The sequence below is a fragment of the Enhydra lutris genome, unplaced genomic scaffold (assembly GCF_002288905.1).
Source record: "Enhydra lutris kenyoni isolate GAN:26980312 unplaced genomic scaffold, ASM228890v2 scaffoldscaffold77, whole genome shotgun sequence".
Lineage (NCBI taxonomy): Eukaryota > Metazoa > Chordata > Mammalia > Carnivora > Mustelidae > Enhydra > Enhydra lutris.
Genome location: NW_019154161.1, coordinates 1,531,248 through 1,556,948, shown reverse-complemented (window position 1 = coordinate 1,556,948; position 25,701 = coordinate 1,531,248). Strand labels below are relative to the sequence as shown.

The following is a 25,701-nucleotide window of genomic DNA, read 5'->3' as shown; positions in this document are numbered from 1 at the left end:
CCCTAGAGTTCTTGCCTCGGTTCCACCTTCTCCAGCCCCCGAACGCTCCTCCCTCAGACCTCGGAGTCCTGGGCCCCAGGCCCCCAGGCCCTCCTCCCTCAGATCCAGGAGTCCAGGCCCCCAAATCCTCCTCCCTCAGACCCAGGAGTCCAGGCCCCTAGCCTCTCCTCCCTTCTGCGGGGTCACGGGTGGCAGGGCCCAGGCGGAGAGGGTTTATTCGCAGCGCTCCTTACAGGCTGCCCCGCACTCCCCGGCGGCGGGGCCCGGCCCAGACCGGAGGTCGCTGGGCGGCGGGGGCGGCGGCCCTGGCGGCCCCTCCTCGTCGCGGCCCCCGCGGCCCTTGCCGATGGCCAGGCGGGGCCGGCCGCGCTGCAGGCCGTCCAGGAGGGCGCAGACCTGGCAGAGCGCGCGGCTGGCCAGCGCCCCGCAGCGGGAGCAGGCGCCGGGGGGCGGGGGCCGCGCGGCCGGGGCCAGGGCCAGGCGCTCGGCCGAGTGCACCAGGTCCAGCGCCGCCGACGGCCGCGCCGCCTCCAGGAGCTTGAGCAGGTCGCGCGCGTGGCCGCGGAAGGCCTCGGGCGCGTAGACGCACTCCTCGGAGAAGTAGTCGAGGCGGCGGAAGTGCGCGTACAGCACCACCTCCTTCTGCGAGGCCAGCTGCAGGGGGCGGCAGCGCGGCAGGGCGCCCCCCTCGCCCCGCGAGCCCAGGCCCCCGCCCCGGGCCAGCCGCCCCGCGTCGCCCCGCAGGAAGTTCATGAGCACGGTCTCGGCCATGTCGTCGGCGTTGTGGCCTGGGGGAGAGAGGGGGAGCAGGTGAGGCAGGGGCGCCACCGTGGGGCAGCCGCGACCCTGCCAGACGGGGAGAGGTCTGGAGACTGGCACGGAGTGTGCGACCGGGCCATGGAGACCCCATCCCAAGAACCCAGAGAGAGACGGGGAGGGGATGTGGAAAGTGGCAGAGTGGGTGACCGGGCCTTAGAGACCTCACACCCCAGACACTATGCGGCAGCCAGGACCCAGAGAGATGCAGAGGCGGTTTGGGGAGCAGAAGGGAGGGGCCAGACAGGGCCGCGGAGGCCCCTGGGCACCACGGGACAGCCAGGTGGAGGCTGGAGGTGGTCACCGTGAGAAACAAGAGGGAAACACCCACGGGCTCCCAGGGAGCAACTCGGGGTGCCCTCATTAGCCACCCACTTATTACCAACCAGGCCCTGTGCTAGCTGCCTTTTCAGAAAGTAGTAAAAGTGCTTTGCACTACAAATACCATTTCAGTCTCAGAAGTGTGCTTCCCACTGCACAGAAGTCAAAATGACATTAAACAGCCGAGATTCTCAAGTGAGCCTTGAGCCTCTGGGAATGCAGATCAGGGCATTAGAAAGACCAGGGTGGAGGTAAGGGAAGATTTACATGTCATCTTATATGTGAGTCTGTATAATCCAGATAGTAAAACCCTGGTCTTCTCAGGGCTTTTCCAACAGGCCATACTAACCCTCCTCAGGGCCTTTGCATAAGCTGTTTCCTCTGCTCAGAACCCAACCCTCTGTCCACCCTCCACTGCTTACTTGAATGGCCTTCAGGACTTGCCTCACTCTGGAAATGCTTCCTAACCCCTACTTTTCTCCTTCCACGGGGTGTTCCTGCTATAAACTGGCAAAGTCTGTGCGATTTTCCTTAGTAGAGCTTCTCAGGTTTTAAATATGCGTGTGAGAGAAGAGCAGGCACAGAGACTGTCTTGTGCGACATTTGCGTAAGGTCTACTATTTTCCAGTCTCTGGTCTAAGCGCCTCACACATAAGTCATCTAATGCCCAACAACCCTGGGACCTGGATATTAATAACCCCATTTTACAGAAGAGGTAACTGAGGCTAGGTATCGCTCTGGACTACCAAGCTTGTATCCGCTACACAGTAAATGGTCAAGAATCACGTGTGGAAGTAATGACCGGGAGAGGGTAAGGGTTATCAGAGAGGAGAGGCTAACAGAGAAAAGCAGTTCAAGGATAGGGGCGTTTCAGAATACAGCTGGCTTCTGATGGGTGGTACCACTTCACTGGCCTCCTTTTATGAAGGGGGACACAAAGAGCGTCATTTTTTTTAAAATGCAGGGAACCACAGCGCCGGGGAGTACCCCTCCGCCCCTCTAGCTGCCAGTGTGACGGCAGGGACTCAAAAGCTTGCCGCGCCCATCCCGGCCCGCGAGTGCTACGCCCGTGTGCCTTCAGCGGGCACGCATATCCGCTTCTCCTCGTGGACATCCTCCACCCGGGGCACCCCCAGCATCTCCTCCACCAGATATCGGGCCCGTGCACAGCCCCCTTTAGGTGCCGGCCCTCGCGCCTGGGCTGCAGTGCCTGCGCTCACCCGTGACGATGTGCGTGGCTCCCACGAGGCGCGCCCCTTCCTCCAGCGCGCGGCGCCGCAGCACCCCGCAGAAGGTGCAGCAGGCGCGGCTGCGGCCGGTGCCGGCCGTGCTGCGGGCCACAGCGTCCATCGTCCAGCCCCCGAAGAGGTCTGCGTAGGCCACGACGGTGAGCGGGAGGTCCCAGCGCGCGGCCTGGCGCCGCACGGCCGCCAGCGCCGCGTCCCGGTAGCCGCCGATGCCCTCGTCCACCGCCACCAGGCGCAGCGAGACGCCCAGGCGCGGCGCTAGTTCGCGTAGCACGTGCGCCAGCACCGTGGAGTCCTTGCCGCCGGAAGCGCCCACGGCCACCACGGCGCCAGGCGGCAGCAGGCGGCCCGCCAGCACCGTGTGCAGCACCTCGGCCTCGAAGGCGGTGCAGAAGCAGGGCCCGCACAGCGCTTGGCCGGAGCGCGGGCGGCGGAGGGCCGCGCGCGCCGCGTGGCAGGAGGAGCACTGCGGAGCGGGCATCGCGGGGCGGGTTCCGGGCGGGCCGGGAGGAGCTGGCTTCTCCTGGACAGAGAAAGAGGGGAGGCGGTTTATATGTGGATGCCGGCTTGCGGGGTCGTTGCCTCCAGGGAGGCTGCCAGCTAGCTCTCCTGCCCAAATTGATCCAGGGCCAGGTATGTGTGGGTCTGGCTTCAGGAGGCTTCTCCTAATGCACCCCATTGTACACCAAGTAGAGAAGGAGTCTTAAGAGTTGGTATGGGGACGGCGGTGGTGGGGGGGGGTTGATGGAGAGGGGAAGACAAGCAAGGTACACTCAGAATTAGGTTGTGACCAGTTGGGGCGGATGGGGTCTGCATATTAAGCAGCAGTGTCAGTCTCCAGGGAGGCCATCCCTATTAGAGCAAGAATCAGAGGGACAGGGTGGAGACCTTTGACCTGGACCCCCAGGGCTTTTTAGAGAGCCTGGAAGGGGTTAGCAACTCTGAGGATAGAGGAGGCCTGGGGGACTGCAGCTCTGTTCAGGGGGAAGGGGGAGAAATGGGAAAGACCAACTGGATTTCACTTTGGGGGGGTGCTGTCTCCAGGAGTGAGCCCCCACAGCATCCTATGCAGGGCAGGGTGATCACCAACTCCAGGGAGACACAGAGGCAGCACTGATCACATCTCCACGGGCACCAACTGGGGCTGCTTCTGTTTCCCAGGCAGGGTGAATGGCCCTCCAGGATTGGACTCAATTCTGCTCCAGTGTCAGAATCTCCCACAAGTTTCTGTGGACTTACAAACAGGAATTGGCCCATCCTTGGTCCCTTTCTGTCCCCCTCCTCCTACCTCGTCCCTCCCCAGCAGAAACTCCGATCCTCCAGCCACACCCTCCTTGGTGCCACACGCCTGTAAACCCATAAATATCCACCAGGCTCAGTACCCCCTCCCCAAGCCACCACTGCCTCCAGCCTGGCCCAGTACAGGAGCCTCCGAGCAGGTCCCCCTGCTTCGAGGATTTGCCACAATACGCGGAGTCACCTTATGTGACACTTTGTTTACTGTCTGTGACTTCCTGAGGCAGGGCCCATGCCATTCAGATGTCTAATAGGCATCTCAAAACCCAGATTCCTGATTCTTCCTCCCACACTTGCTTCTCCTGCAGTAAAGAGCAGCCCCAGGGGTCCGGGACCCTGGCCTGCTCTTCTTGCACTATTCTCCTCACTCTCCCCGTGGATGACTCCAAATTGCAATGTCGAGTCACAGCTGTTCCTCCACACGTCCCACCGAGGATGCCCCAGAGACATCCTTAGACCCCAGACCCCAAATGCCCACATGGAAGACAAGTAAATCCCGTCTGACTATAGCTTCCGTGCAGATCCAGAAGCCAACACTTCTCATCATCTGCGTGGCGGCCACCCTAGACTGAGCCAGTGGCCTCTGAGGCTCTCTGGGATCTGGCTCTCTTCTTCTCGGGCCTCGTCTCCCCCTCCTCGCTCACGCAGGTCTGTACCTTCAAATGCTCCAGGACCACACACCTCCCACAAGGTCTTCGCACTGGCTCTTCCCTCTGCTTGGAGTACTTTTCCCTGTCTCTGGGCCAGCAAGTAGCCCTCAGGAGCCATCAGCCGTGCCCGTCAGGTGCATCTGTCACAGCTGAGCAACATCCCCTTGCAATTTTTTTTCCCTTTTGACTTTTGACTGGATCCTCCCTCTGCTCTCTGCAGAGTCTCCAGTCTCTTTTGGAGAGTCCCCTTCACAGTCCTCAGGTCCTGCCCAGCCCAGTCTCCCTGTAGGTGACTCTGACTTCTGATGTCCGTTCGTCTGGTCGTCCAAATGCCCCACTGAGGATCCCGGCTAGGTCATCTCTCAGATCTCAAGTGCCCACACCGGCCAGACTCCAATTCCCCCCACCCCAAGGCAGAAACCTGCTCTTGCCCAGCCGGTGCCTGGCTCCTGACGGCACCATCACTTCCCGCCCAGCTCCTCCACAGGACAGAACATCATATCACCTTGGATTCATCCCTCCTCTTGCCCTAAATCTACAGCCACCCAGTTCTGGGAGTCGGCCTCATGCCAGGTGTTGAGTCTGTGGAGCTCATCAGAGACTCAGAGGCCATGACATGGAGTCTGAATTTTATTCACAGAGGGTTTTGAGCAGGAAAGGGATACGATCTGACCTAAGTTTTCGAAGGATGCCATTGACTGCTGTGTGGGGAACATACTTGAGGGGGCGAGAGCAGAGGCAGGGAGGCCGGGAGGAGGCTATGGAAATAGCCAATGCGAGTCACAAGTGGCCCGGTGGGCATGGTGGCAGTGGGAGTGGGAAGGAAGGGTGGGATTCCGGACCTGTTTTGAAGGTAGAGTCCGTAGGACTTGCTCAAGACCTGGATTATGGTGGAGGCTCAGCTGATGAGAAAAGATGAATGGAGACTGATGTGGAGGTTTTGGCCAGAACCCTCAGGAGGATGATGGGGCCATTTTGTCAGGAGGGCCACCAGGAATTCCAACCGGGCAATATCAGGTTTGAAATGCCCGATAAGCATCTTCCTGTGGAAGATTTTATGGATCCAGCCTGGGTCAGGCGCCCCCTCCAGGCTCAGAGAGCCCCTAGTATGCCTCCATCCCCTCCCGACCACGACTCTACCTGTCAGTGGCAGACCTGTCCCCTTTGAGGCACTGAAGGCAGGGACTAGGTCTGCCTCATCCACCACCGTCTCCCCCGCCAACCCCCCGGCCTCACATTGGGCTTGGCACAGTGCCACGCTCGGTAAATAACTGTAGAATGTGGGATTATAAATGCCCCCAGAGGAAGAGACACGGACCCCAGGGATGCCTCCGGACTGCAGCTTTGGCAGACGGATGATAGTGTGTGGCATCCTTCTACCAGAACAGAGGTTCGAGGACACACTAGGGGCCTCCTGGATGTACCCGATGCTGTGGGGGTGGGCAGGGAGATGGTGGAAACCCCACCTGCGGGAAGGAATGTGTGGACAAGAGACCGGATGGACCACCATGTCCAACGTGGGGATCCTGGCCAGAAGGCCTCTGGGACACAGGAGTTAGGGAATCACGGGGGCTACTGTCACCACTCCCCGAGCCTCTCAACTTCACATGCCCTTGCAGCTTAGAGCAGGGGCCCATGGGCCCATCCGCTGCAGGAGGAACAACTCACCTGGGCACAACGCGGTACTAGAACGTCCAAACGGCCCCACACGCGGAAGTCTCTCACGGAAGTGGCTCCGGAGACTACGACTCCCAGAAGGCTTTGGGGGCTGTCTTGCCTACTGCTCCCAGAACCCCATGCGGCAACTCCGAAGTACTTGAGGCAACTGGGCCCGCTGGGCCAACAACTCCCAGCAACTCTTGCGGCCCCTTCTACCGCTTGCTAGCGAGTACCGCCCGGTTTCCCTTATGCGCCTGCGCAGGGCTTGGGACTCCGCAATGCTGCGAAGGTTTTTGGTTTTTGGGTTTTTTTGGTTGTTGTTGGTTGTGGGGTTTTTGTTGTTGTTGTTGTTTGTTTGTTTGTTTGTTTTTCCTGTAGCAGTGCGCTGTTACTGTCACCGTGCAGGGCACTCTCAATGCGAAGCGGCTGTTTGCGGATTACCTGCTTTTGTGGGATTATTATAGGCTCTATTAAAATTTTTAAAAAGATGTATTTGTCAGGGAGAGAGAGAGCACAAGCAGGGGCAGTGGCAGGGAGAGGGAGAGGGAGAAACAGGCTCCTCGCTGAGCAAGGAGTCAGAGCTCGAGTGGATCACAGCTCCCCGGGATCATGACTTGAGCCAAAGGCAGATGTTTAACCGAATGAGCCACCCAGGCGCCCCTTATTATGGGGTTTATTTATTTAATCAATCATAGGCTTTAAAAGCTATTGAAGAGCATTGATTTCTACCCTCTGAGGTGGCATTGCAGGAGGCAATTGAAGGTGGGAGCTCAGTGGCTGCTCACCAGAGTGAAAGGGGGAGGTGGCGCATGCGCAGAGCAGAATCCGAGGTTGGGGGCTCGAAGTGGGTCTGTGCTTGCCCTGTGCGGGTGGTAATGGTGCGCATGAGCATGTCGAATGGGGAGAGGGAGCAGTGTGTGTGAGCCGAGGTCTGTGTGCATGCTTCACGTGTTAGTGATTTGGTGGTGGTAGTGGTGCGTGTGTGTGTCGGGGGCGGGGGGCGGGGGAGGAGGGTTGTCTCTGGACGTGGCTCCTGGCTTCGGAAAGTGGGTGAGATTGAGATCCACAGAGCAGATTCCCCCCAGTGGACCGGGTAGTACACACTTCTTTTTACGAGGAGGTGGAGCTGAGGGTGGAGAGCAGATAAGAAAGAACTTGGCCAGAACAGGAGACCCAAGAGACCCTGACTTCCGAGACTGAGGGATTCAAAGGCTCAGACCCCAGAAACCCAGTAGTCCCTAGGGCCAGTCATGGAGACTCAGAGTTCTATTAACGCAGGGGCCTGGAGACCCGGACCCTCTAGACTGTGACTATTGAGAAATTCCACTCAAAAAATATACCCAACAAAAGTGCATATTCATATCAAAGACATGTTTGTAGCAGCACTCTTTCTAATATTTCCAGACTGGAAATAACCCAAATACCGTCTAATGGAGGAGGTTCCTGTAGTGTATGGCATATGCACACAATGAAATTCTTTCACGAGTGAAAATAAATGAGCTGCTGTTGTGTGTGTGGGTGACTCTTACAATAAATGCTAAGCACAAGAAGCCAGACACTGGAAGACCCCAACTGCATAAAAATCAAAAACAGAGAAAACTAATCAGTAATGATAGTCATTATAGTGGTTACTTTTCTAGGGTGGGGGCAGTGTCTAGGAATGGGTGCTGGTGGGGCTTCTTTATCTAGATGGTTGTTCCAAGAATGTCATCATCATATGAAAATTGATCAACCTTATCTGTATAATCTGAACGGTTTTCTCTATGTATGTTTCTCTTCGATGTGTTTTGCTTTAAGAACAACATAAGGGGAGGGGCGCCTGGGTGGCTCAGTGGGTTTAAAGCCTCTACCTTCGGCTCAGGTCATGATCTCGGGGTCCTGGGATAGAGCCCTGAATCGGGCTCTCTGCTCAGCAGGGAGCCTGCTTCCCCCTCTCTTTCTGCCTGCCTCTCTGCCTACTTGTGATCTGTCTGTCAAATAAATAAATAAAATCTTCAGAAAAAAAAAAAAAGAACAACATAAGGAGAGGGGTGCTTGGATGGCTCAGTGGGTTAAGCATGGGACTCTTGGTTTCAGCTCAGGTCATGATCCCATGGGTCCCTGGGATGGAGCCCCCCCCACCGTGTTGGCCTCTGTGCTCAGCAGGGAGTCTTCTTGAAAGATTCTCACCCTCTCTCTAAAAATAAATCAATATTTTAAAAAAAGTAACAATGTAAGGGGATATTTCACTCAAATATATGCAAATTAATTTAACAATTCAGATGACATATAAAAATTATAAGAAAAATATAATTTACTGAAATGGTATCAAGAAGAAATGAAAACCCAAATAGCCATGTATCCATAAAGGAATTGATTCAGTAGGAAACATCTTTTTCCAGGGGGGAGAAATTCACTGGCAGGTTCTGAATGTGCAAGGCAGAAACAATAGCAGTTTTTCATAAATCTTTCCAATAGGAAAGACACATCAGCCGGTATGGCTTTTGAAAGTCTTTTGCATTCTCCAGGCTTCATGGAGTCCTGCAGAGCAGGAAAGTAGGCTGGTCTCCAAGAAGCTCTCCATCTCTGGCAACTGTGGGTCTGAAGTTACACTAACGCATACAATTACTATCCTTTTCATGTCCCAGTCTCAGTCCTCTGATGGAGGGGCTAGCCCTTGGGGCCTTGTCTTCCCACCATTCAAGAGTTCCCTATACACTATACACTTTTAAACTCAAAATATGGTTCCTATATTATACCAGATTTGTCACCTTTCCCCCCTAAATTTGTACTTTTAATGGTCTGCATTCCACAAGCATTTATTTATCACCCACTGTGGGCAAAGCCACCCACAGGCAAAGGCCCCTGTGATTGAGGGTCGTGCTATGTTTTGTGAAAGGAATTCATATCAACAGCAGGAGTAGATGATCAGTGGCCCCAAACTGTCAGCTCCACTCCAGCTGCCCCTCCAGCCTACCCTCCCCAGGGCAGCCAGAGAGAACATCTGGGAACCCAAATCTCAGTATTTCACTCCCTGACTCTAGCTTTATACCCTTAGTGGCTTCTATTTCTCATGAAAGTAATGAGAAAGTAGGAAATATGGCCCAATAGATCTGGCTTAATCTGTCTGTCCCCCTTTTGACTGTATTAGGTGAGTTCTCCAGAGAAACAGAACCAAACAGAGATTTACTATGAAGAACTAGCTCAATTATGAAGGCTGAGAGGTCTCACAATCTGCCACCTGAAAGCTGGGGACTCAGGAAAGCCAGGGGTGTGACTCCAATCTGAGTCCCAAGGCCTGAAAATCAGGGGAGCTGATGCTGTAAATCCCAGTCCAAGGGCAGGAGACCAATGTCGCAGCTCACAGGCAGGCAGGAAGGGAATGAGTTTGCTCTTCCTCTGCCTTTTGCTCTTTTCAGGCCTTCAATGGATTGGATGATGCCCATTGACTTGGGGAGGGTTATCTATTTTACTGAGTCCACTGATTCAAATGCTAATCTCAAGTGGAAATACTCTCACAGGCACACCCAGAGGTAATGTTTAATCTGGGCATCCCATGGCCCAGTAAATAGGACACAAAATTAATCACCACACTGGCCTAGGAAACCAATGTTTAGAATATACATGCAGACAGACAGACAGACACACACACACACAGCTGGGCATTGGTCATTCTGAGTACTGAGGTGGGCCACATCCTCTCCTTTGCTCAGGGAAGACAGAGTCCTGCAAACAGGCAAATGGCCCTAGTTGTCAGGTCAAAGAGATCCTGGTACAATATCTTAGTAGGCAAGAAATGCTAGGGACACTGTTTACCTGGATCCTTTGCATATCACTGTAAACTTCTCTCTGGATCACCTGTGTCCACCTGGGTCACTCATCCATGGATCAGGGCTCAATGGTCCTTGCCCCCAGAAATTCAGCCAGGTTTCCCCAACACCCTCTTTGCCTCCTAGCAATTGAGCACTGTTACGTCTTGCTGACAAGGTGAGCCATCAGAGCAGCCAGAGGGTGTGAGAGCTGCAGCAAGACCTGCCCCTCCACTGACCTTTGGAGCCTGGTGCCTGCTGCTTCCAATTTTCCTTTCTCTTCTGGCCAGATTTCACCTGGAGGTAACTACCCTCACTCTCTTTTTCACTGCCTGACCACCACCATCATGGGTCACATGCAGGCTCCCAGGAAGGGTCCGTCCCAGTTGGCTCTGTCTCGCCACCCCCCGCAGCGTCCCCACTTGGCTGAAGTTGACATCTGGCAACAGGAAGGAGCAAGCCTACAAACTCACCGAGAAGGGCCTGACTCCCTCATGAATCAGTGTCATCCTGAGTGATGCCCATGCTTTTGCACAAGTACGCTTTGCCATGGGCAGTAAAATCTTGAGAATTCTCAAGTCCATAGGACTTGCTCCTGCTTTTCTCAAGGATCTCTACCATTTGATTAGGAAAGCTGTTCCTGTTCAAAAGCATCTTGAGAGGAACAGAGAGGATGAGAATCATCCTTTCAGAATCAGAAATGGCTCTGATTGAGAACCGTATTTACTGGTTGGCTCGATATTATAAGACCAAACAAGTCCTCCCTCCCAATGGGAAATCCGAGTCATCCACAGCCCCTGGCCTGGTTGCAGAAATTGGACTCTGTACTCAAGCAACAAAATCATTGTCTAACTAGAAAAAAAAAAAAGAAAAAAACCTGGAACTAAACAGGGAAGGGGATTTCTTGGAAATGTCTCCTCAGATCAAATGAAGGCCTCAGATAACCATTTAAGAACCATCCTTGAAATGCCGTATGTAGAAAAACTCATAAGGCCCGTTACCTTTTCCTTATTAGCGATGAGTTGTGCGGGCTACTGTTTTGGTTTTCTATTGCTGCACATCAAACCACTCTACAACCTGGTAGCCTGAACTTTCTGTTTCATGGTGCCGGTGCTATAAATCGGCCAGAGCCCACCTGGGCAGTTGCACTCCTAGCTTTCTTTTAGCTCTTTAGGCAGTCATATTGAGGTTGAGATGGTGGCTGGGATTTGGGGCTGGGTGTCTGACCCTCAAGGTTCCTCTTTGTAGCCTCTCTATCAGCGTTCCCAGATTGCTTACACAGATGCCCAGGAATCTGCAAGGCAGGAGTGGAAACTACCAGGTTTTCTTAATGTATGAATCTTGGAACACCTTGTCCTCCACATTCTGTCGATCAAAGCGGTTGTGGGCCCAACCTTGATTCAAGGAGAGGAGATAATAACAAACTTTATCTCGTAATGAGAGGAGCTCCATGTTTGTATAAAGGAGGGGTGGGGTTGTTTAGGGTTGTTCTTGGATGCTAGTTCTACAACTACTCATCTGTCTTGAGTGTTGGCTGCCTGCTCTAGGGGGATTACCCCTGTCTGTCAGGGATGAAATGGAACCAGGTACGTAAAAGGACAACACAGAACCTTCATTTTCCTTGCACTTGGACCGGTGACAACAGCCTGGCATTGTCTGGAGGACAGATAGAAGAAGAGACTCAGGTCTTCCCTTCCCTTGACTTTCCCCTCCCAGGAGGACCTGAGCCCTCCCCAGCACATCGGACATGCTAACTGTCTTGACTCCAGACCTAGGATCCCTGTTCTGTGTGATCGGGCCCCTCCGCAGAGCTGTGGATATGCCCGACGTCAGCACAGCCCTCTGAATCAGCACCACGGACAACACCACCCCCCAAATTCAGAGCGCCGCCCCTCCCTCCCCCGGGGAACCGGCTGAGTCCTGTGCTGAGAAAGCGCCCCCTATGGGTGGTGGCCCCACCTCTCTATTGGAGCAGAGGTGATGTTGGTCACAAACAGCACAAACTTGGTAGCTGGAGGATTTCCAGCACAGTGGGAGACTGAAGTGGATTGAGAACACAATACCTGGGAGTCCAGAAATTCTCGGGGTTCTAAGATTATCTGTGGAATTCAAATCCCTTGAGATTGCCTCAAACTTCCTACCATGTCTACTTGTCCCTGAGAACTCACCTTGCAGAATTCAGAAAAGCAGGAGTCCCATGCATACCCACTCTGTGCCTCTCTCCTCCCAGTCATCTACCCTATGGCACTGGAATTGTCAGATCAGATCTCTCAGTGAGATGTTGCTCCTCTCAAAGACAAGGGCTAGATCTCTCATACTCACCCCCTTACTGGAAACCCGAAGACACAATGTAGATGGTTGTTGAACGAATGAATGAAATTTCCTCTCTCATCTCATGGGAAGAGTTGATCATTCTTCCCTATCAGATTAACATAAGCTACCGATCTCCCAGCTCAATGGGTCCTGGGCTGACAACGATTGATGAAGTCGGGGTGGGGGGGCGTCCCTGTGTAGACAGTGGTGCATAAGACAGGGCACTGGTATGATCTGGGCAATTCATCTGCCCACTCTGGACCTCAGTGTCTTCTGAACGTCGGAGAAGTGGGGCTAGAAGGCCTCCCAGCTCTGATGGCCTGTGGCTTTTAAGTTTCTCTTTTGCATACAGCTAGATTCTCTGTGGTTTCCCTGTGTCTCTCCTCCTCAGTCTTCTGTTTTTCTTTGCGAACTGGGGACCATGGAAACAGACTGGGCATGGCCCAGCCCTTCTGACCCCAGAGATGCTCCAATTGGCCCTGCTGGGAGAGAATGGGTTGTCCAGGACAGGGGGCCAGGGTGGAGGGATGGGGCGACAGGGGGAGACACAGCTACAGATGCAGGAATTGTTGATGGTGTGGGAGTGTATATGCATGCTCAAATCCTGCCCCTTCCCTTCTCAGTGACCCCAGCACTGACTATACCCCTAGTTATGGGTAATGGTTCTGGGAAGGTGTAACATGGGATGGGCAGATTCATAAGGTTAAATGGAAGAAAAGAGACTGTAATTTTTTCTTTGCATACAAAGTCTTAAGAAAAACATGTGTGAGGCCATAGTATTAAAGGCAGCATGCTTGGGTGATAAAGCTATGAAGAAAAACCAGGGAACAATTAGCATTAAAGTGACTCTCAGCAGGGCACCTGGGTGGCTCAGTGGGTTAAAGCCTCTGCTTTCGGCTCGGGTCATGGTCCTGGGGTCCTGGGATCGAGCCCCACGTTGGGTTCTCCACTCAGCAGGGAGCCTGCTTCCTCCTCTCTTTCTGCCTGCCTCTCTGCCTACTTGCGATCTCTGTCAGTCAAATAAATAAATAAATCTTTTTTTAAAAGATTTTATTTATTTATTTGTCAGAGAGAGAGAGGGAGAGAGAGCAAGCACAGGCAGACAGAATGGCAGGCAGAGGCAGAGGGAGAAGCAGGCTCCCTGATGAGCAAGGAGCCCAATGTGGGACTCGATCCCAGGACGCTGGGATCATGACCTGAGCCGCAGGCAGCTGCTTAACCAACTGAGCCACCCAGGCGTCCCAATAAATAAATATTTAAAAAAAAACTGACTCTCAGAGCTCCTTTGGGGGCAGTGGGGTGTGCAATAGGGATGGGGACCCAAGGGGAAGGTCCAAGGTGCCTGCAATGCTCTATTTCTATCTTGCGATGAATCACTGAGTTGTTTTTGTGGACATCCTTCTTTGTGTGTATCTTATATTCCCCCCCAAAGAATGTATCAAGAAAACCAACATCAGTGGGAGGGAGTGCCACCTATCAGGGCTCCCAGCACCTTCTCCCAGTCCCCAGCTACACAGTTAAAACTAACCTTCTGTGAATTCAAGTGCACATCTCTTCTCTCACACAGTCCTCACCATCTTGAGGGTGGATGGCACCTAGCTGGCATCCCCCCCGGCCTCCATGTCCCCTGCACTTCTGACTCCTGGGAGAAGAACCTGTAGGCTGTGGAGCAATGAACAGGAGCATGGCCCCGTGAAGTACTCGTGGTGAAGAAATTGTCCTGGCACCAGACAGCCACGAGGAAGGGGGAAAGGGGAACTTTCTATCCCTTTCAAAATCTGCCCCTTCTCTTCTGCACTTCTCCCCACACCAACCCCACCTACAACCACAGCCTCAGGTTCCCTTTCCTCCTTTGAGTCAGGCGCCCCTCAACATCCTTGGAGTCTTAGCCTCCACTGCCCAAGTGTCCCTTCTGCCCAGGCTTCCTGTGACACAACCTCCCACATGGGGGGACAGTAGCCCCTCACTCTGCCTCTGGCCCCTGTCACAGGGGGCTCCAGGTGCCGGGCACTTATCTCCCCATCGGATGGTGACTCTCAGGGCAGCTGCTGGGGCTAGTCTGTGACTTCATGAGCAGGGAGGGGATGCCCCCTGCTGGATGCCCAGGGCGGGAGGACAGTTGGCCTCCTCTTGCCCCCAGCCCTGGCCTCCCCCACCTCTTGAGTTCCTGTGTCCTGCCCCCAGCAGGACTGACTTCCACAGACATGTACAGCCTGAGATTCAGGGGGTCTGGCCAGAAGGGACCCATTTTCATTTTGCAGAAAACAACCCCAGAGGGAGGCGTTATCAGCAGGGAGATGGGAGATGGGGTTCGAGCCCTACACAGGGGGTGAATTTGGCTCCCTGAGGGCTCTCACCCTCTCTGGCCTCCAGGCCCAGGGTCCCCAGGAGTGGACATGTGGTGGCGGATGGCTGATTCCCAACAGCTGTCCTGGCCCTGACAGTGTCTAGGTGTGAAGTTCCTCCTCTGAGGAGGGTCACTGTTCTGACATCACCTGCATCTTCCTCTTGGGGCTTCCTCTGATTCTTGCAACTTTTAGTTCCTGAGAGACCAACCCTGAGAAACAGACACTCTGGGGACCCTCGCACTGCCAAGGCCGGACATGCTTCTGCTGCTATTGGCTCTGGTCTGGAGGAGGGAGGGGGCTGACGGCCAGAGGTGGCCCGAGAAGGGGGTCCAGAAAGTTTGCAGTCTGCAAGTGAATGGCTCGGTGGCTGTGCAGGAGGGCCTGTGTGTGTTTGTGCCCTGCAACTTCTGGAACCCTGAGGACTGCAGGTCTGACTTAACCTCAGCTCTTGGCTACTGGTTCCGGAAAGGGGCCGTTGTACACCATGATGCTCCAGTGGCGACAAACAACCCAGCTCGTAAAGTGCAGGAAGACACCCAGGGCCGATTCCGCCTCCTCGGGGACCCCCAGGCCTACGACTGCTCCCTGGACATCAGAGATGCACAGAGAAGGGACTCGGGGACATACTTCTTCAGGGTGGAGAGACAGTCTTCTGGCAGCTACAGTTATAAACAGAACCTGCTTTCCGTGCAAGTGACAGGTAAGAAGGAGACCCCAGGAGAGGCCACAGCGGAAGGACGGGGGTCCTGGGTCAGAGCTGGGATGGGACCCCCCTTCCTGGGAGGGGTTGCAGGTAACACATGTCAAGGTTCAGAAGCAGGAGCTGGAACAAAGCCCGAGGCTTCTCTCAGGGTCTTACCTCGGACCCTCCTTCTGACTCCCATGTCTCCCCATCTCCTCACAGCTCTCAACCACACACCTGACATCCTCATCCCGGGGACCCTGGAGTCTGGACACCCCAGGAACCTGACCTGCTCTGTGCCCTGGGCCTGTGAGAGGAGCACGCCGCCCATCTTCTCCTGGACATCAGCTGCCCTCACCTCCCTGGGCCCCAGGACTCACCTCTCCTCGGTGCTCACCCTCACCCCACAGCCCCAGGACCATGGCATGCCCCTCACCTGTCAGGTGACCTTGCCTGGGGCCAGAGTGACCACAGTGAAGACCATCCACCTCAATGTGTCCTGTGAGAGCCAGGCCAGGAATCCCTGGGTCCCTGATGGGGTCATGAGGGCAGCGGGTGGGGGGTCAGGGCCTGGGACATTGGGTGCTGGTCCCAAAATCTGGACTGGGAGAGGGTCAGGAGGACACCTGTCTCCATCCTTTCTCCACTTTTGCAGCTGCTGGGGACAGAGGGCCAATGTCCACCAGCCCTCCCCATTGACATGAATTCTCCATGTCTTTCTGTCCCAGACTCTCCGCAGAACTTGACAGTAACTGTCTCCCAAGGAAATGGCACAGGTAGGATAGAGCTTCCTCCCAGGGTGTGGGGAGCAAGGGCAGGGCCAGGGTCATCCCCTTTCCTGGCCTCCGTGCCGCTGTGAGCAACTGTCCCCTTCAGCCGCCTCCTCTCCCACTTCTGCACTGCCCCCCACCCCAACTCTGTTATCCGAAGAGGAGAACAGGGCAACGTGCATCCAGCAGATCTGCCCTTTATCATGCATCTCCTGACTCCTGCTCCATCTTTTATCCTCCCTAGCAACTGTTTATTTAAGTACTTCTGAACAGGTAAAGCAGTCACACAGACAAACATTCAAAATGCACAGCAGAGTCTATCCTCAGATGCCCAGTCTCCTCCTGGGAAGTGACCAGTGTCCATAGCTGCTCTGAGCCTTGCTGTGTTTGCCTGGACGATCTGAGGGGTCCTCCGATATCAGTCGTACAGACTGTCCTCGATCTCCTCCGAGACTGTGCGGTATTCCTTCCTGTGGAAGGATTCTGATTCTGTCTGAGTCTTCTGATGGGAGATCATGACATCCATTTTATTCTATTCGCTGAAAGGCTGCAATGAGTAATCTTTTGCCTCCTTCTACAACTCTGTATACGTCTGTCTGGGGGATAAGTCCCTAAAAGCAAAATGTAGCTTTTATGTTCTTTCCACGTTGAGGTATGTGGCCAGTTGTCCTGAATGGAGGATTGACAAGGGTGCATTCCCACCAACAAGGGGAAACAAAGCATGCCTTTTCCTGCACTTCAACCTACTTCTGTTTCTCTGTCCCCTCATCCAGTCTGTTTTCAAATCCTGCTTTCTCTCTATCTTTTTGTCTCTCTGACCCTCTGTCTCTTTTTCTCCAGCACCCACAGCCCTGGAAAACGGCTCGTCTTTTTCAGTCCTGGAGGACCAGTCCCTGCACCTGGTCTGTGTTGTCAATAGCAACCCCCCTGCCAGGCTGTGCTGGGCCCGGGGGAGCCAGACCCTGTGTTCCTCAAATCCTTTGAACTCTGGGGTGCTGGAGCTGCCTCGAGTGCAGGAGAAAGATGAAGGGGAATTCACCTGCCGAGCTCAGAACCTGCTGGGCTCTCAGCACGTCTCCCTGAGGCTCTCCCTGCAGAGTGAGTGCACCTGTGTGTGTGTAGGGGGCTGCTGGGGGAGAACAATCGCACTGCCCCCAGGATCCCCAGCAGCCTCTGAGCCTTACAGGGAAGCTCAACTCTGGTCTGTGCTCCCCTGTGAGGCCAAGATTTTCCCTGCCACCTATAGTATCACTGTCCTCTTCCTACCAGACCAGGGCTGTAGGGTGGGGTGAAGCCTGAGAGGGGAAGGACCTGGGTCTTGAAGGAGAGGGGCTGGGGCCTGCACAGGTGTGTCCAGGGACACAGATCCTTGATTTGTGGGGCAGGGAGGAAGGTGAGGCAAGTGAAGCACTCACCAGAGCACAAAATTCAAAGAGAAGTCCCAAAACCTCAGTAATGAGAAGTAATAGTGCATTGCAGTGTTTTTAAAAATATAAATGAATGTAAAATAAATATTACCATGAATCCAATATCCACATTTTAAATATAGACAGGCTGCACTCCAGCCTCCGTTTGCCTCCCTCACCTGGCCCTAATTCCCTCCCCAAGACCCGGGTGCCCCTGTTTGGAATCTGGCAGAGGAGCTAGAAAATGGGAATCTGGGGTCCTACAGGGAGTGGGAGAATGTACGGAGTTCTTGGAGAGGAATCACCAATAATCCAATCTGTCTGCAGGAAAAGCATGGCCTTTTTCTGAGAGGCTGCTGGGGGCTGCTGGGGGAGCAGGTGTTATGGCTCTATTCTTCCTGTTTCTCTGCATCATCATCATCACGTGAGCACTGACCCTGGGGATGGAGGGATAGCCCTGGGGTGGAAAGGGCAGGCGGGCTCAGAATGGAGGGACTTGGGTGGCTCAAGACCCTGAAGCAAGGGCAGGAAGGAGGTCGATGGCACCTGGGTGAGTCTGTCACAGAACTCTGGCCGCACTGTCAAGGATGGGGAAGACTGCATTCTCAACACTGGGGTCTTCAGAAAGGGACCACCACTCTCCTACCTCCATTACCCTCCAGCCCTTGAGAGAGAACAGAGGAGGGAGTCAGTCTGCCTACAGCATGCTGGACTGACCAGACTGAAAGGCTCTCTGGTCTCTTCTCTCAGAGTGAGATCCTGCAGGAAGAAAGCCACAAGGTCAGCAATGAGCATCAGGAACATGGGCATGGAAGGTGCAAACACTGTCACAAGGTCAGTCTCTCAGGTGAGTGACCTGGGCGACTTGCCATTGAGCATCCATCCTGGACACCTCCCCCTAGGATGGCCCCCAGGATTGCTGCTCAGCATGGTCCGAAGTTGCTCTTCTTATCTCCTCCTCTTCCTCCTTAAGGATTCCCCATCTTTGTGACAGCACAAGTACCCCCTCCTCTTTCTTTCAGGCCAGGCATGGAGGAGTCACCTTCTCTCTCTTTCTTTCTTTCTCCCTTTCTTCTCCTAAAACCCCAAATTCACCATGTCTTGTCTATTTTTCCTCTTAAGAACAGCTAGCATCAGCATCCCCCTCCCATCTTGACTCCCGTCATTGCCAAGGCTTCAAAATCTTTTCCCTGGACCTCCTCACCTCCTTGCCTCTCACCTCCCTTGTTCTACACCAAGCAGTCATCTAAAAACCATCACTATTCAGTTCCTCTGCGTTTGAACTGCTTGTCTCCACTGTCTAGACCAGAGGCTGGCAACTTTTTCTAATCTAGGGCCATATAGGTATTTTTGGGTTTGCAGACATTACCTTCAATTGTAAGCATTCAACTCTGCTGTTGTCAAGTAAAAGCAGCCATAAACCATATGTAAATGAATGAGCTTAGATGTGTTCCAATAAAACTTTATTTACAGACACAGGCAGTGGGCTGTATTTGATCTATGGGCTATAGTTTGTGGACCCCTCACCCAGAGAATAGAGTCCAAACTCCTCACACTGCAGCCCGGCATATTCTGACCTCTCAAACACGTCTCCAGAAGGACTAGGATTAGGGTGAAGTGAGGGAGGAACGTGCCCTAGATGCAAAATTTAAGGTAGTGCTCAAAAATATCAGTAATCCAGATAAATAATGTCTGAATATACTATTTTTTTAAAAAAGCAAAATTAAGGCAAAAAAGCCATGATAAGGAAAATACCAAAAAACTCTAAAGAATGACAGGATCTGTAGACTAAAGTTAGTTAAAAATTACGTAAGATCATAATTGAGTTTAGAGAAATTGTCAAACATGGCAGCATTCTCAAATGAAAACTAGAGAAGCGAGAAGCTGATTTTAAAAATGTCCTCTCTACATTTGCTTCCAGCAAAACCAGAAAAGCAAAATTATCAAAAATGCTGATCTGGGTATAAATAAAATCCTTAAACTGAAAGTAATGTTTTATTACACACACTCTTTAAGTTTGCAATAATATTTTAATTATTTTAATGTGAAAAAATAAGCATTAAAAATACACAAAAACATTTTTCAGGGGCACACATGTCTTCTTTGGTCTCAAGCTCCAAATGGTTCAGAAAGTCACTCTTACTTTCTACTCCATCGACTTCTCTGAACAAGGTTATTTGTGCCCCTGGGTCTTTGCATGGGCTGTTCCTTTCTCCTCAGATGCTTTACCCTCTCATTTCAACTTCTTCATTCCTGTTCAGCCTTCATGCTCCAATGTAAATATCACACTTTTCATCCATTTATATTCAGAGTCTGACTGGAAGCCTTTGCAGGATTTTGAGCAAAGTACCATGTAGGCTTTCATTCATTAATTCATTCAGGAAATGTTACTGAGCACGTGACAAGTGACAGGCATTTCAGCTGCCAAGGATTCATCTGTGAAAAAAATCTGGGGTGGGGGGCACCGGGTGACTCAGACAGTTAAGCATTGGCTCAGGTCATGATTCCAGGGTCCTGGGATCGAGTCCCACATCGGGCTCCCTGCTTCTCCCTCTCCCTCTCCCTTTGCCAATCCCCCCACTTGTGCTCTGGCTCTATCTCTCTGTCAAATAAGTAAGATATTTTTAAAAAAGAAAAGAAAAAGATTCCATCTCAGGCTCAGTAAGGTTTAGTCTAGACATAGGGATACAACTAATTAATCAAACAACCAAACCACAAATAAGTGACTACAATGGAAAGGACAGACCTGTACTTTGGGGACAATGCAAGGCACAGAAACTGGGAATGATGGGGAGATGGTTTATGTTTTAGTGTTGTTGTTGTTCTTTATTTTATTGTGATAAACTTACCACCTAGCCATCTTTAAATGTGCAGTTGTGCAACCGATTTCCAGAACATTTTCATCTTGCAAAACAAACTCTGTATGTACCCATTGAACAACAACTACCCACTTCCCCTGCCGCTCCAGCCCTGAAACCACCATTCTACTTTCTGTTTCTGTAAGTTTGAGGACTTTACATACCTCACGTAAGTGGAACCATGCAGCTTTTGTCTTTTTGCGACTGGCTTATTTCACTTAGCATAATGTCCTCTAAGTTTACCCATGCTGTAGCCTGTGACAAGATGTCCTTCTTTCTAAAGGTTTATTTATTTTTTATTTGAAAGAGAGAGAGTGAGAGAAGTGTGAGGTGAGGGGGAGGGACAGAGAGGGAGAGAAAGAGAATCTTAAGCAGACTCCCCACTGAGCAAGGAGCCCAATGTGGGGTTCAGCCCCACAACCCTGAGATCATGACCTGAGCTGAAATCAAGAGTCAGACACTCAACCGACTGAGCCACCCAAGTGCCGCAGGGTGTCCTTCTTTCTAAAGACTGAATAATGTCCTCTTGTATGGATACAGCACATTTTCTTTATCCATTCATCTGCTGATGGATACTAGGATCATTCCACCTCTAGCTACTGTAAATAACGTGCAATGAACAAGGCAATGTAAATATCTTTTTGAGATTCTGCTTTCCATTTTTTTTTTTTGATAAATACTCATAAGTGGAATTGCTAGATCATGGGAGTTTTCATTTTAACTTTTTTGAGAAACCACCATGCTTCCTTCCCTCTTGGCCGCACCATTTTCCTTTCCCACCAACAGTACACAGGGTTCATTTTTTCCACATCCTTACCAACACTTATAACTTTTTATTTTTTTGCCTCTTAAAAAAATATTTTATTTATTTCTTTGAGAGAGAGAGACAGAGAGTAAGAGAAAGCACAAGTGGAAGGGGAGGGGCAGAGGGAAAGAGAGAGAGAAGCAGACTCCTTGCTGAGAGCTGAGCCTGACTTGGGGCTTGATCCCAAGACCCTGAGATCATGACCTGAGCCAAAGACAGATGCTTAACTGACTGAGCCACCCAGGGGCCCCTATTTTTTGGGCTTTTTATAGTGGGCATCCTCATGGGTGCGAGAGGATATCTCATTGTAGTTTTGATTTGTACTTTTCTAATGATTACTCGTGAGTGTCTTGCGTAGCTTATTAGCCATTTGTATGTCTTCTTTGGCGAAATGTCTAATTCAAGGTTTTTTTTTTTTTACCCATTTAAAAAATTGGGTTGTTTTTTGTTGTTGTTGTTGTTGTTGTTGTTGTTGAGTCGTGGAAGTTCTTCATACATTCTGGGTATTAACATCTTTTCAGATACATGATTTGCAAACATTCTCTGCCATTACATAGGTTGTTTTGTGGTTTTCATTAGTGATGATTAAGCAAAGACATGAAGGACCCTTAAGACTTTGCAATCTATTGTGCCCAAAGAGCACTCTGGGCAGAAGAAATAGCAGGTGCAAATGCTCAGAAACAAGACGCAGACCAGTGAGTGGAGGACCAGCAGGAAGTCTGTGCAATTAGAAAGAGGGAGGCAAGTACCAACAGGCAGGAAATGAATTTGCAGAAGTCAGGGTATGTGTAAATCATGTCTGCACACCTAGTCTGCTGTGGGCATCTGGAGATGTTTGAAAAAAAAAGAAGGACATGACTTTCATTTTCACAGATCCCCCTGCTTACCATGTGTAAGAGACTGTACGTAGCAGGGGAGTTAGAAAGGAGGCTGGAGAAGCATTCAGGTATGAGATGATGATGATGACCAGAACCAGGATGGCATGGGAGATGGGCATGATTGCATCCTGATGAAGTCTGAAATTAAAACCAACGGGAATTGCTAATGGATCGAGGGTGGGATATGACTGACAGAGAGGGGTCCAGGATGACTCCTAGATATTTTCACTGAGCAGCTAGAAGAGTGGAGGCATCAATCGTTGTGCTTGAGAAGATTGTAGGAGGAAGAGATTTGGGGAAGAAAGAGTTCAGTTGGAATATGTGTGTTTTGGACAAGGGAACCGGGATTTTAACTGCACCATCAGATCAAAGTCCACAGTTCAAGACAGGGAATGGACTGGTGGTAAGGCTTTGGGAGCCTATAGATGACATGAAGACAATTGAGTAAATGAAGTCACAAGGTGACGCTGAAGAAGGAAAGAATCTAGGGCCCCTCTTCACTTAGGGTTCAGGGAAATGGAGGGCAACCAGCAAAGTGTCTGCCAGGTCAGTTGATGAATACCTCGTGATTAAGAAAAGAAAGGCTTTTATTTAGGGAAGACATGCAATGGGGTGACCCGCTGTTGCAAAGTCCAGAGAGGCGGGAATGAAAAGGGAACATTTAGATTTCACTAAGCAGAGGTCTTGATAACAGGAGTGTCAGGAAGTGTGTGTGTGTGTGTGTGTGTGTGTGTGTGTGTGTGTGTGTGTGAATTTGAATATCAAGATTTTTTTAAAAAGATTTTATTTATTTACTTGACAGACAGAGAGCACAAGTAGGCAGAGAGAGAGGGGAAGCAGACTGCTTGCTGAGCAGAGAGCCCATTGCAGAGCTTGATCCCAGGACCCCGGGACCATGACCTGAGCTGAAGGCAGAGGCTTTAACCCACTGAGCCACCCAGGTGCCCCTAAAGTGTTCTCATCTAGAGGGGGCAGCAGAGATGGGTGCCTCCCAACCCCAGTCAGCACCTGTCCCTCTGCAGTAATGAACGGCTATACATTTAGTGGCCTCCAACAGCATAATTTTATCATCTTACCATTCCAGAGGTCCCAAGTCCAAAATGGGTTTCACTGGGTTAAAGTCAAGGTGTTGGCAAGCGGGCCTGAGTTCCTTCTGGAAGCTCCAGGGGAGAATGCCTTTTCTTGCCTTTTCCAGCTTCTGGAGGCGACTGGATGGCCCTGGTCTCCTCTTCAAGGCCAGAAGCATCTTCAAATCTGCCTCTGCCTTCTTTCACTTGTAAAGAGAAAGACCCTTGTGATTACACTGACCACACCCAGATAATCCAGGGCAATCTCCCCATCTCAATATGCTTAATTTAATTCCATCCCCAAAGTCCCTTTTGCCATATAAGGTAACATATTCATAGATTCCAGGGGATTAGGATGTGGGCATTTTGGAGGGGCTGTTTTTCTGCCTATTTCACAGGGACATGATTTCTTTCACTGACTGACCTTCCGCCAAACTGTGAGCTTCCTAAGGACAGGTGCTATACCCAAATCAAGGCTTTGTAACTCTCTCTCCCTTACCCAGTCCCTGTCCATTATATAATAATTCACAATTAGATATTTATTTATTTAACTCACTTCTTGCCTCCTCCCTAGGTTAAAAAGTAAGCTGCAAGGGGAAAAAAAGAGTAAGTTGCAAGAGGTCAGGGCCTATGTCTGGTGTGTCCGTTACAGTGTCCAGCTCAGGGCCGCATGCACAGGGGGGCCTCAGTAGGACACCAGGCTTTGGGGTCAGGAAGAACTTGGACTGGATCCTGGCTTCAACAGGGATTTTGAACAAGCTACTTCCTTGGTTTACCCTCTATTTTCATAGTGATAAAATAAGGACAATAATACCTTTTTTATGGGGTTGTTATGGGAAGTTAATGAGATTCACAAGCACCAAATAAAGTGCTATGTATTAAATATTTGAGGAAAGGATGCCTGGAGGAGATTCCATGAGAATGTACGTGGGATGAATGAATGAAGGGATTCATGGGCCTCCCTCTTGGGTCCTCTCTGTCTTATCCTGTCCCCATCGTTCTGCTCTGACTCCTTTTTCTCTCCCTCCACTCAGGGTCCCCTGATTGAATCCTGGGTAGGCAGCCTTCCCCCAGATGCAGCTACCCTCTCCTTGGGGGAGGAAGAAGAGCTCCATTATGCATCCCTCAGCTTTCATGGGACAGACACTTGGGGCCAGCAGGAACAGGTGCCAACTGGTATTTAATACTCCGAGATCAAGATTCACAAATGAGAGCCTGCTGAGACCCAGCCCTGGCTTGGGGGATCTTGGCCCCTGAGGGGCAAAGAAAAAGTCAGTCTGATTCCTGTAGAATTAAAAGGCCTGCAGGTGATGAGCTGTAAGTACAGTGGAAAAAACACAGGCTTTAGAAACAGTTTCAAGTTCAAAACCACACGCCACCCCTTTCCTAAGCAAGTGACAGACCAATCCCTACTTTTCAGTGTTTCAGTTTCCCGCTCTGTGAAACAGGGATGAGAACCCCTAGCTGCAAGTTCTTGGTGGGAATTACAGTAGGAAAATCCAGTCAGAGCTCCTGGCACAAAGTGTATGCTGACCACATGCTGGATCCCTGCGCTCTGAGCAGAAAAGTCTTCCTGAGAATTTTTCTGACTCTGGAGGGTTCCAGCAGCAGCCCTCACTCTTGCCTGCTGACATGCCTCCTCCTGGAACGTCCTCCCCACTAGGTCTTCCTCTGCCTCTGTTCTTGAAAGCCAAGCTCAAGAGGTAGACTTCCGGGTTCAGAAGGGAGTCATGCAGTGGGACATGATCTCTCCCTGTGGAGACAAACCAAACCTATAAGGGAGGTTCCCAAACGAGTCAGTACATACATATGTATACACGCATAAATTGGCAAATTGGTTCCAAAATTTACATAGAAATGTGAAGGACCTAGAATAGCAAAAACAGTCTGGTAAAAGAAGAACACAGTTGGAGGAATAAGACTACTACAGAGCTAGAGAAACCAAGACACTGTGGTGTGGAAGAGAACACAGTCCATAATTAGAGTGTGTATATATAGCTAATCGAACAGGTCCAAGTCTATTCAGTTGGGGAAGGAGGGACTTTTTAACAAATGGCTATAGAACAATTGGATCAAGGTTTGGAAACAATGAACCTTGACCCCTTTCTCATGTCACATGCAAAACATTAGTCTGAGGTGAATCATAAACCTAGAAGTGAAAACTATAGAGGTTGTATAATTGTGCTGCCCAGTGGTAGCCACTGGCCACCCATGGCATTTAAGACATGCTATCCTAGGGGCGCCTGGGTGGCTTAGTCATTTAGAGCATCTGACTCTTGATTTCGGCTAGGGCTGTGATCTCAGGGTCCAGGATAGAGCCCTGCATCTGGCTTGTTCCGTGGGGAGTCTACTTGTTCCTTTCCCTCTGCTCCTTCCCACCCTTCTACTTGCACTCTCTCTCTCAAATAGATAAGTAATTCTTTTTTTAAAAAAACATGTGCTACATTTACAGTACAAAAAAAGGGATAAAAGATGTCGTTAATAATTTTTAATATGGATTACCTGCTGGAATGATAATATTTTAGATATACTAGTGTAACTACACTATTATTAAAAGTAATTTCACCAGTTTCTTTTTACGTTTCTTATTATAGCTACTAGATTTTGGAAATTATATATTTGGCTTGCATTATTTTTCTATCAGGCAGAATTGCTCTAGGAGAAAATTTAGGAGACTATCTGTGGGTATGCAAAGATTTCTCATAGGACATCCACAACAGTAAGCATTATATGTTTTTTTTTTCATTAAAAACTCCTGTTCATCAAAAGACATGATTAAGAAAATGAACAGGCAAGC

The 25,701-nt window shown here is 51.1% G+C and overlaps 2 protein-coding genes and 1 pseudogene across 2 annotated transcripts; 2 read left to right on the top strand and 1 right to left on the bottom strand.

Annotated features, from left to right (window-relative positions):
• Nucleotides 1-125: 125 nt before the first annotated feature.
• LOC111160669 (cytoplasmic tRNA 2-thiolation protein 1) lies at nucleotides 126-6,045 on the bottom strand. The gene is made up of 3 exons (XM_022523934.1): nucleotides 5,999-6,045; nucleotides 2,358-2,907; nucleotides 126-788 (listed from the first exon to the last, which is right to left on the bottom strand). Exons 2-3 carry the CDS (start codon nucleotides 2,863-2,865, stop codon nucleotides 214-216), a joined length of 1,083 nt encoding a protein of 360 aa, XP_022379642.1. The 5' UTR covers nucleotides 2,866-2,907; nucleotides 5,999-6,045; the 3' UTR covers nucleotides 126-213.
• A 4,079-nt stretch (nucleotides 6,046-10,124) lies between these two features.
• On the top strand, nucleotides 10,125-10,633 carry LOC111160578 (annotated as a pseudogene).
• A 4,060-nt stretch (nucleotides 10,634-14,693) lies between these two features.
• Nucleotides 14,694-24,088, top strand: LOC111160635 (sialic acid-binding Ig-like lectin 13). The gene is made up of 7 exons (XM_022523862.1): nucleotides 14,694-15,138; nucleotides 15,343-15,621; nucleotides 15,849-15,896; nucleotides 16,731-16,988; nucleotides 17,624-17,720; nucleotides 18,047-18,143; nucleotides 23,939-24,088. Exons 1-7 carry the CDS (start codon nucleotides 14,694-14,696, stop codon nucleotides 24,086-24,088), a joined length of 1,374 nt encoding a protein of 457 aa, XP_022379570.1.
• Nucleotides 24,089-25,701: the final 1,613 nt, after the last annotated feature.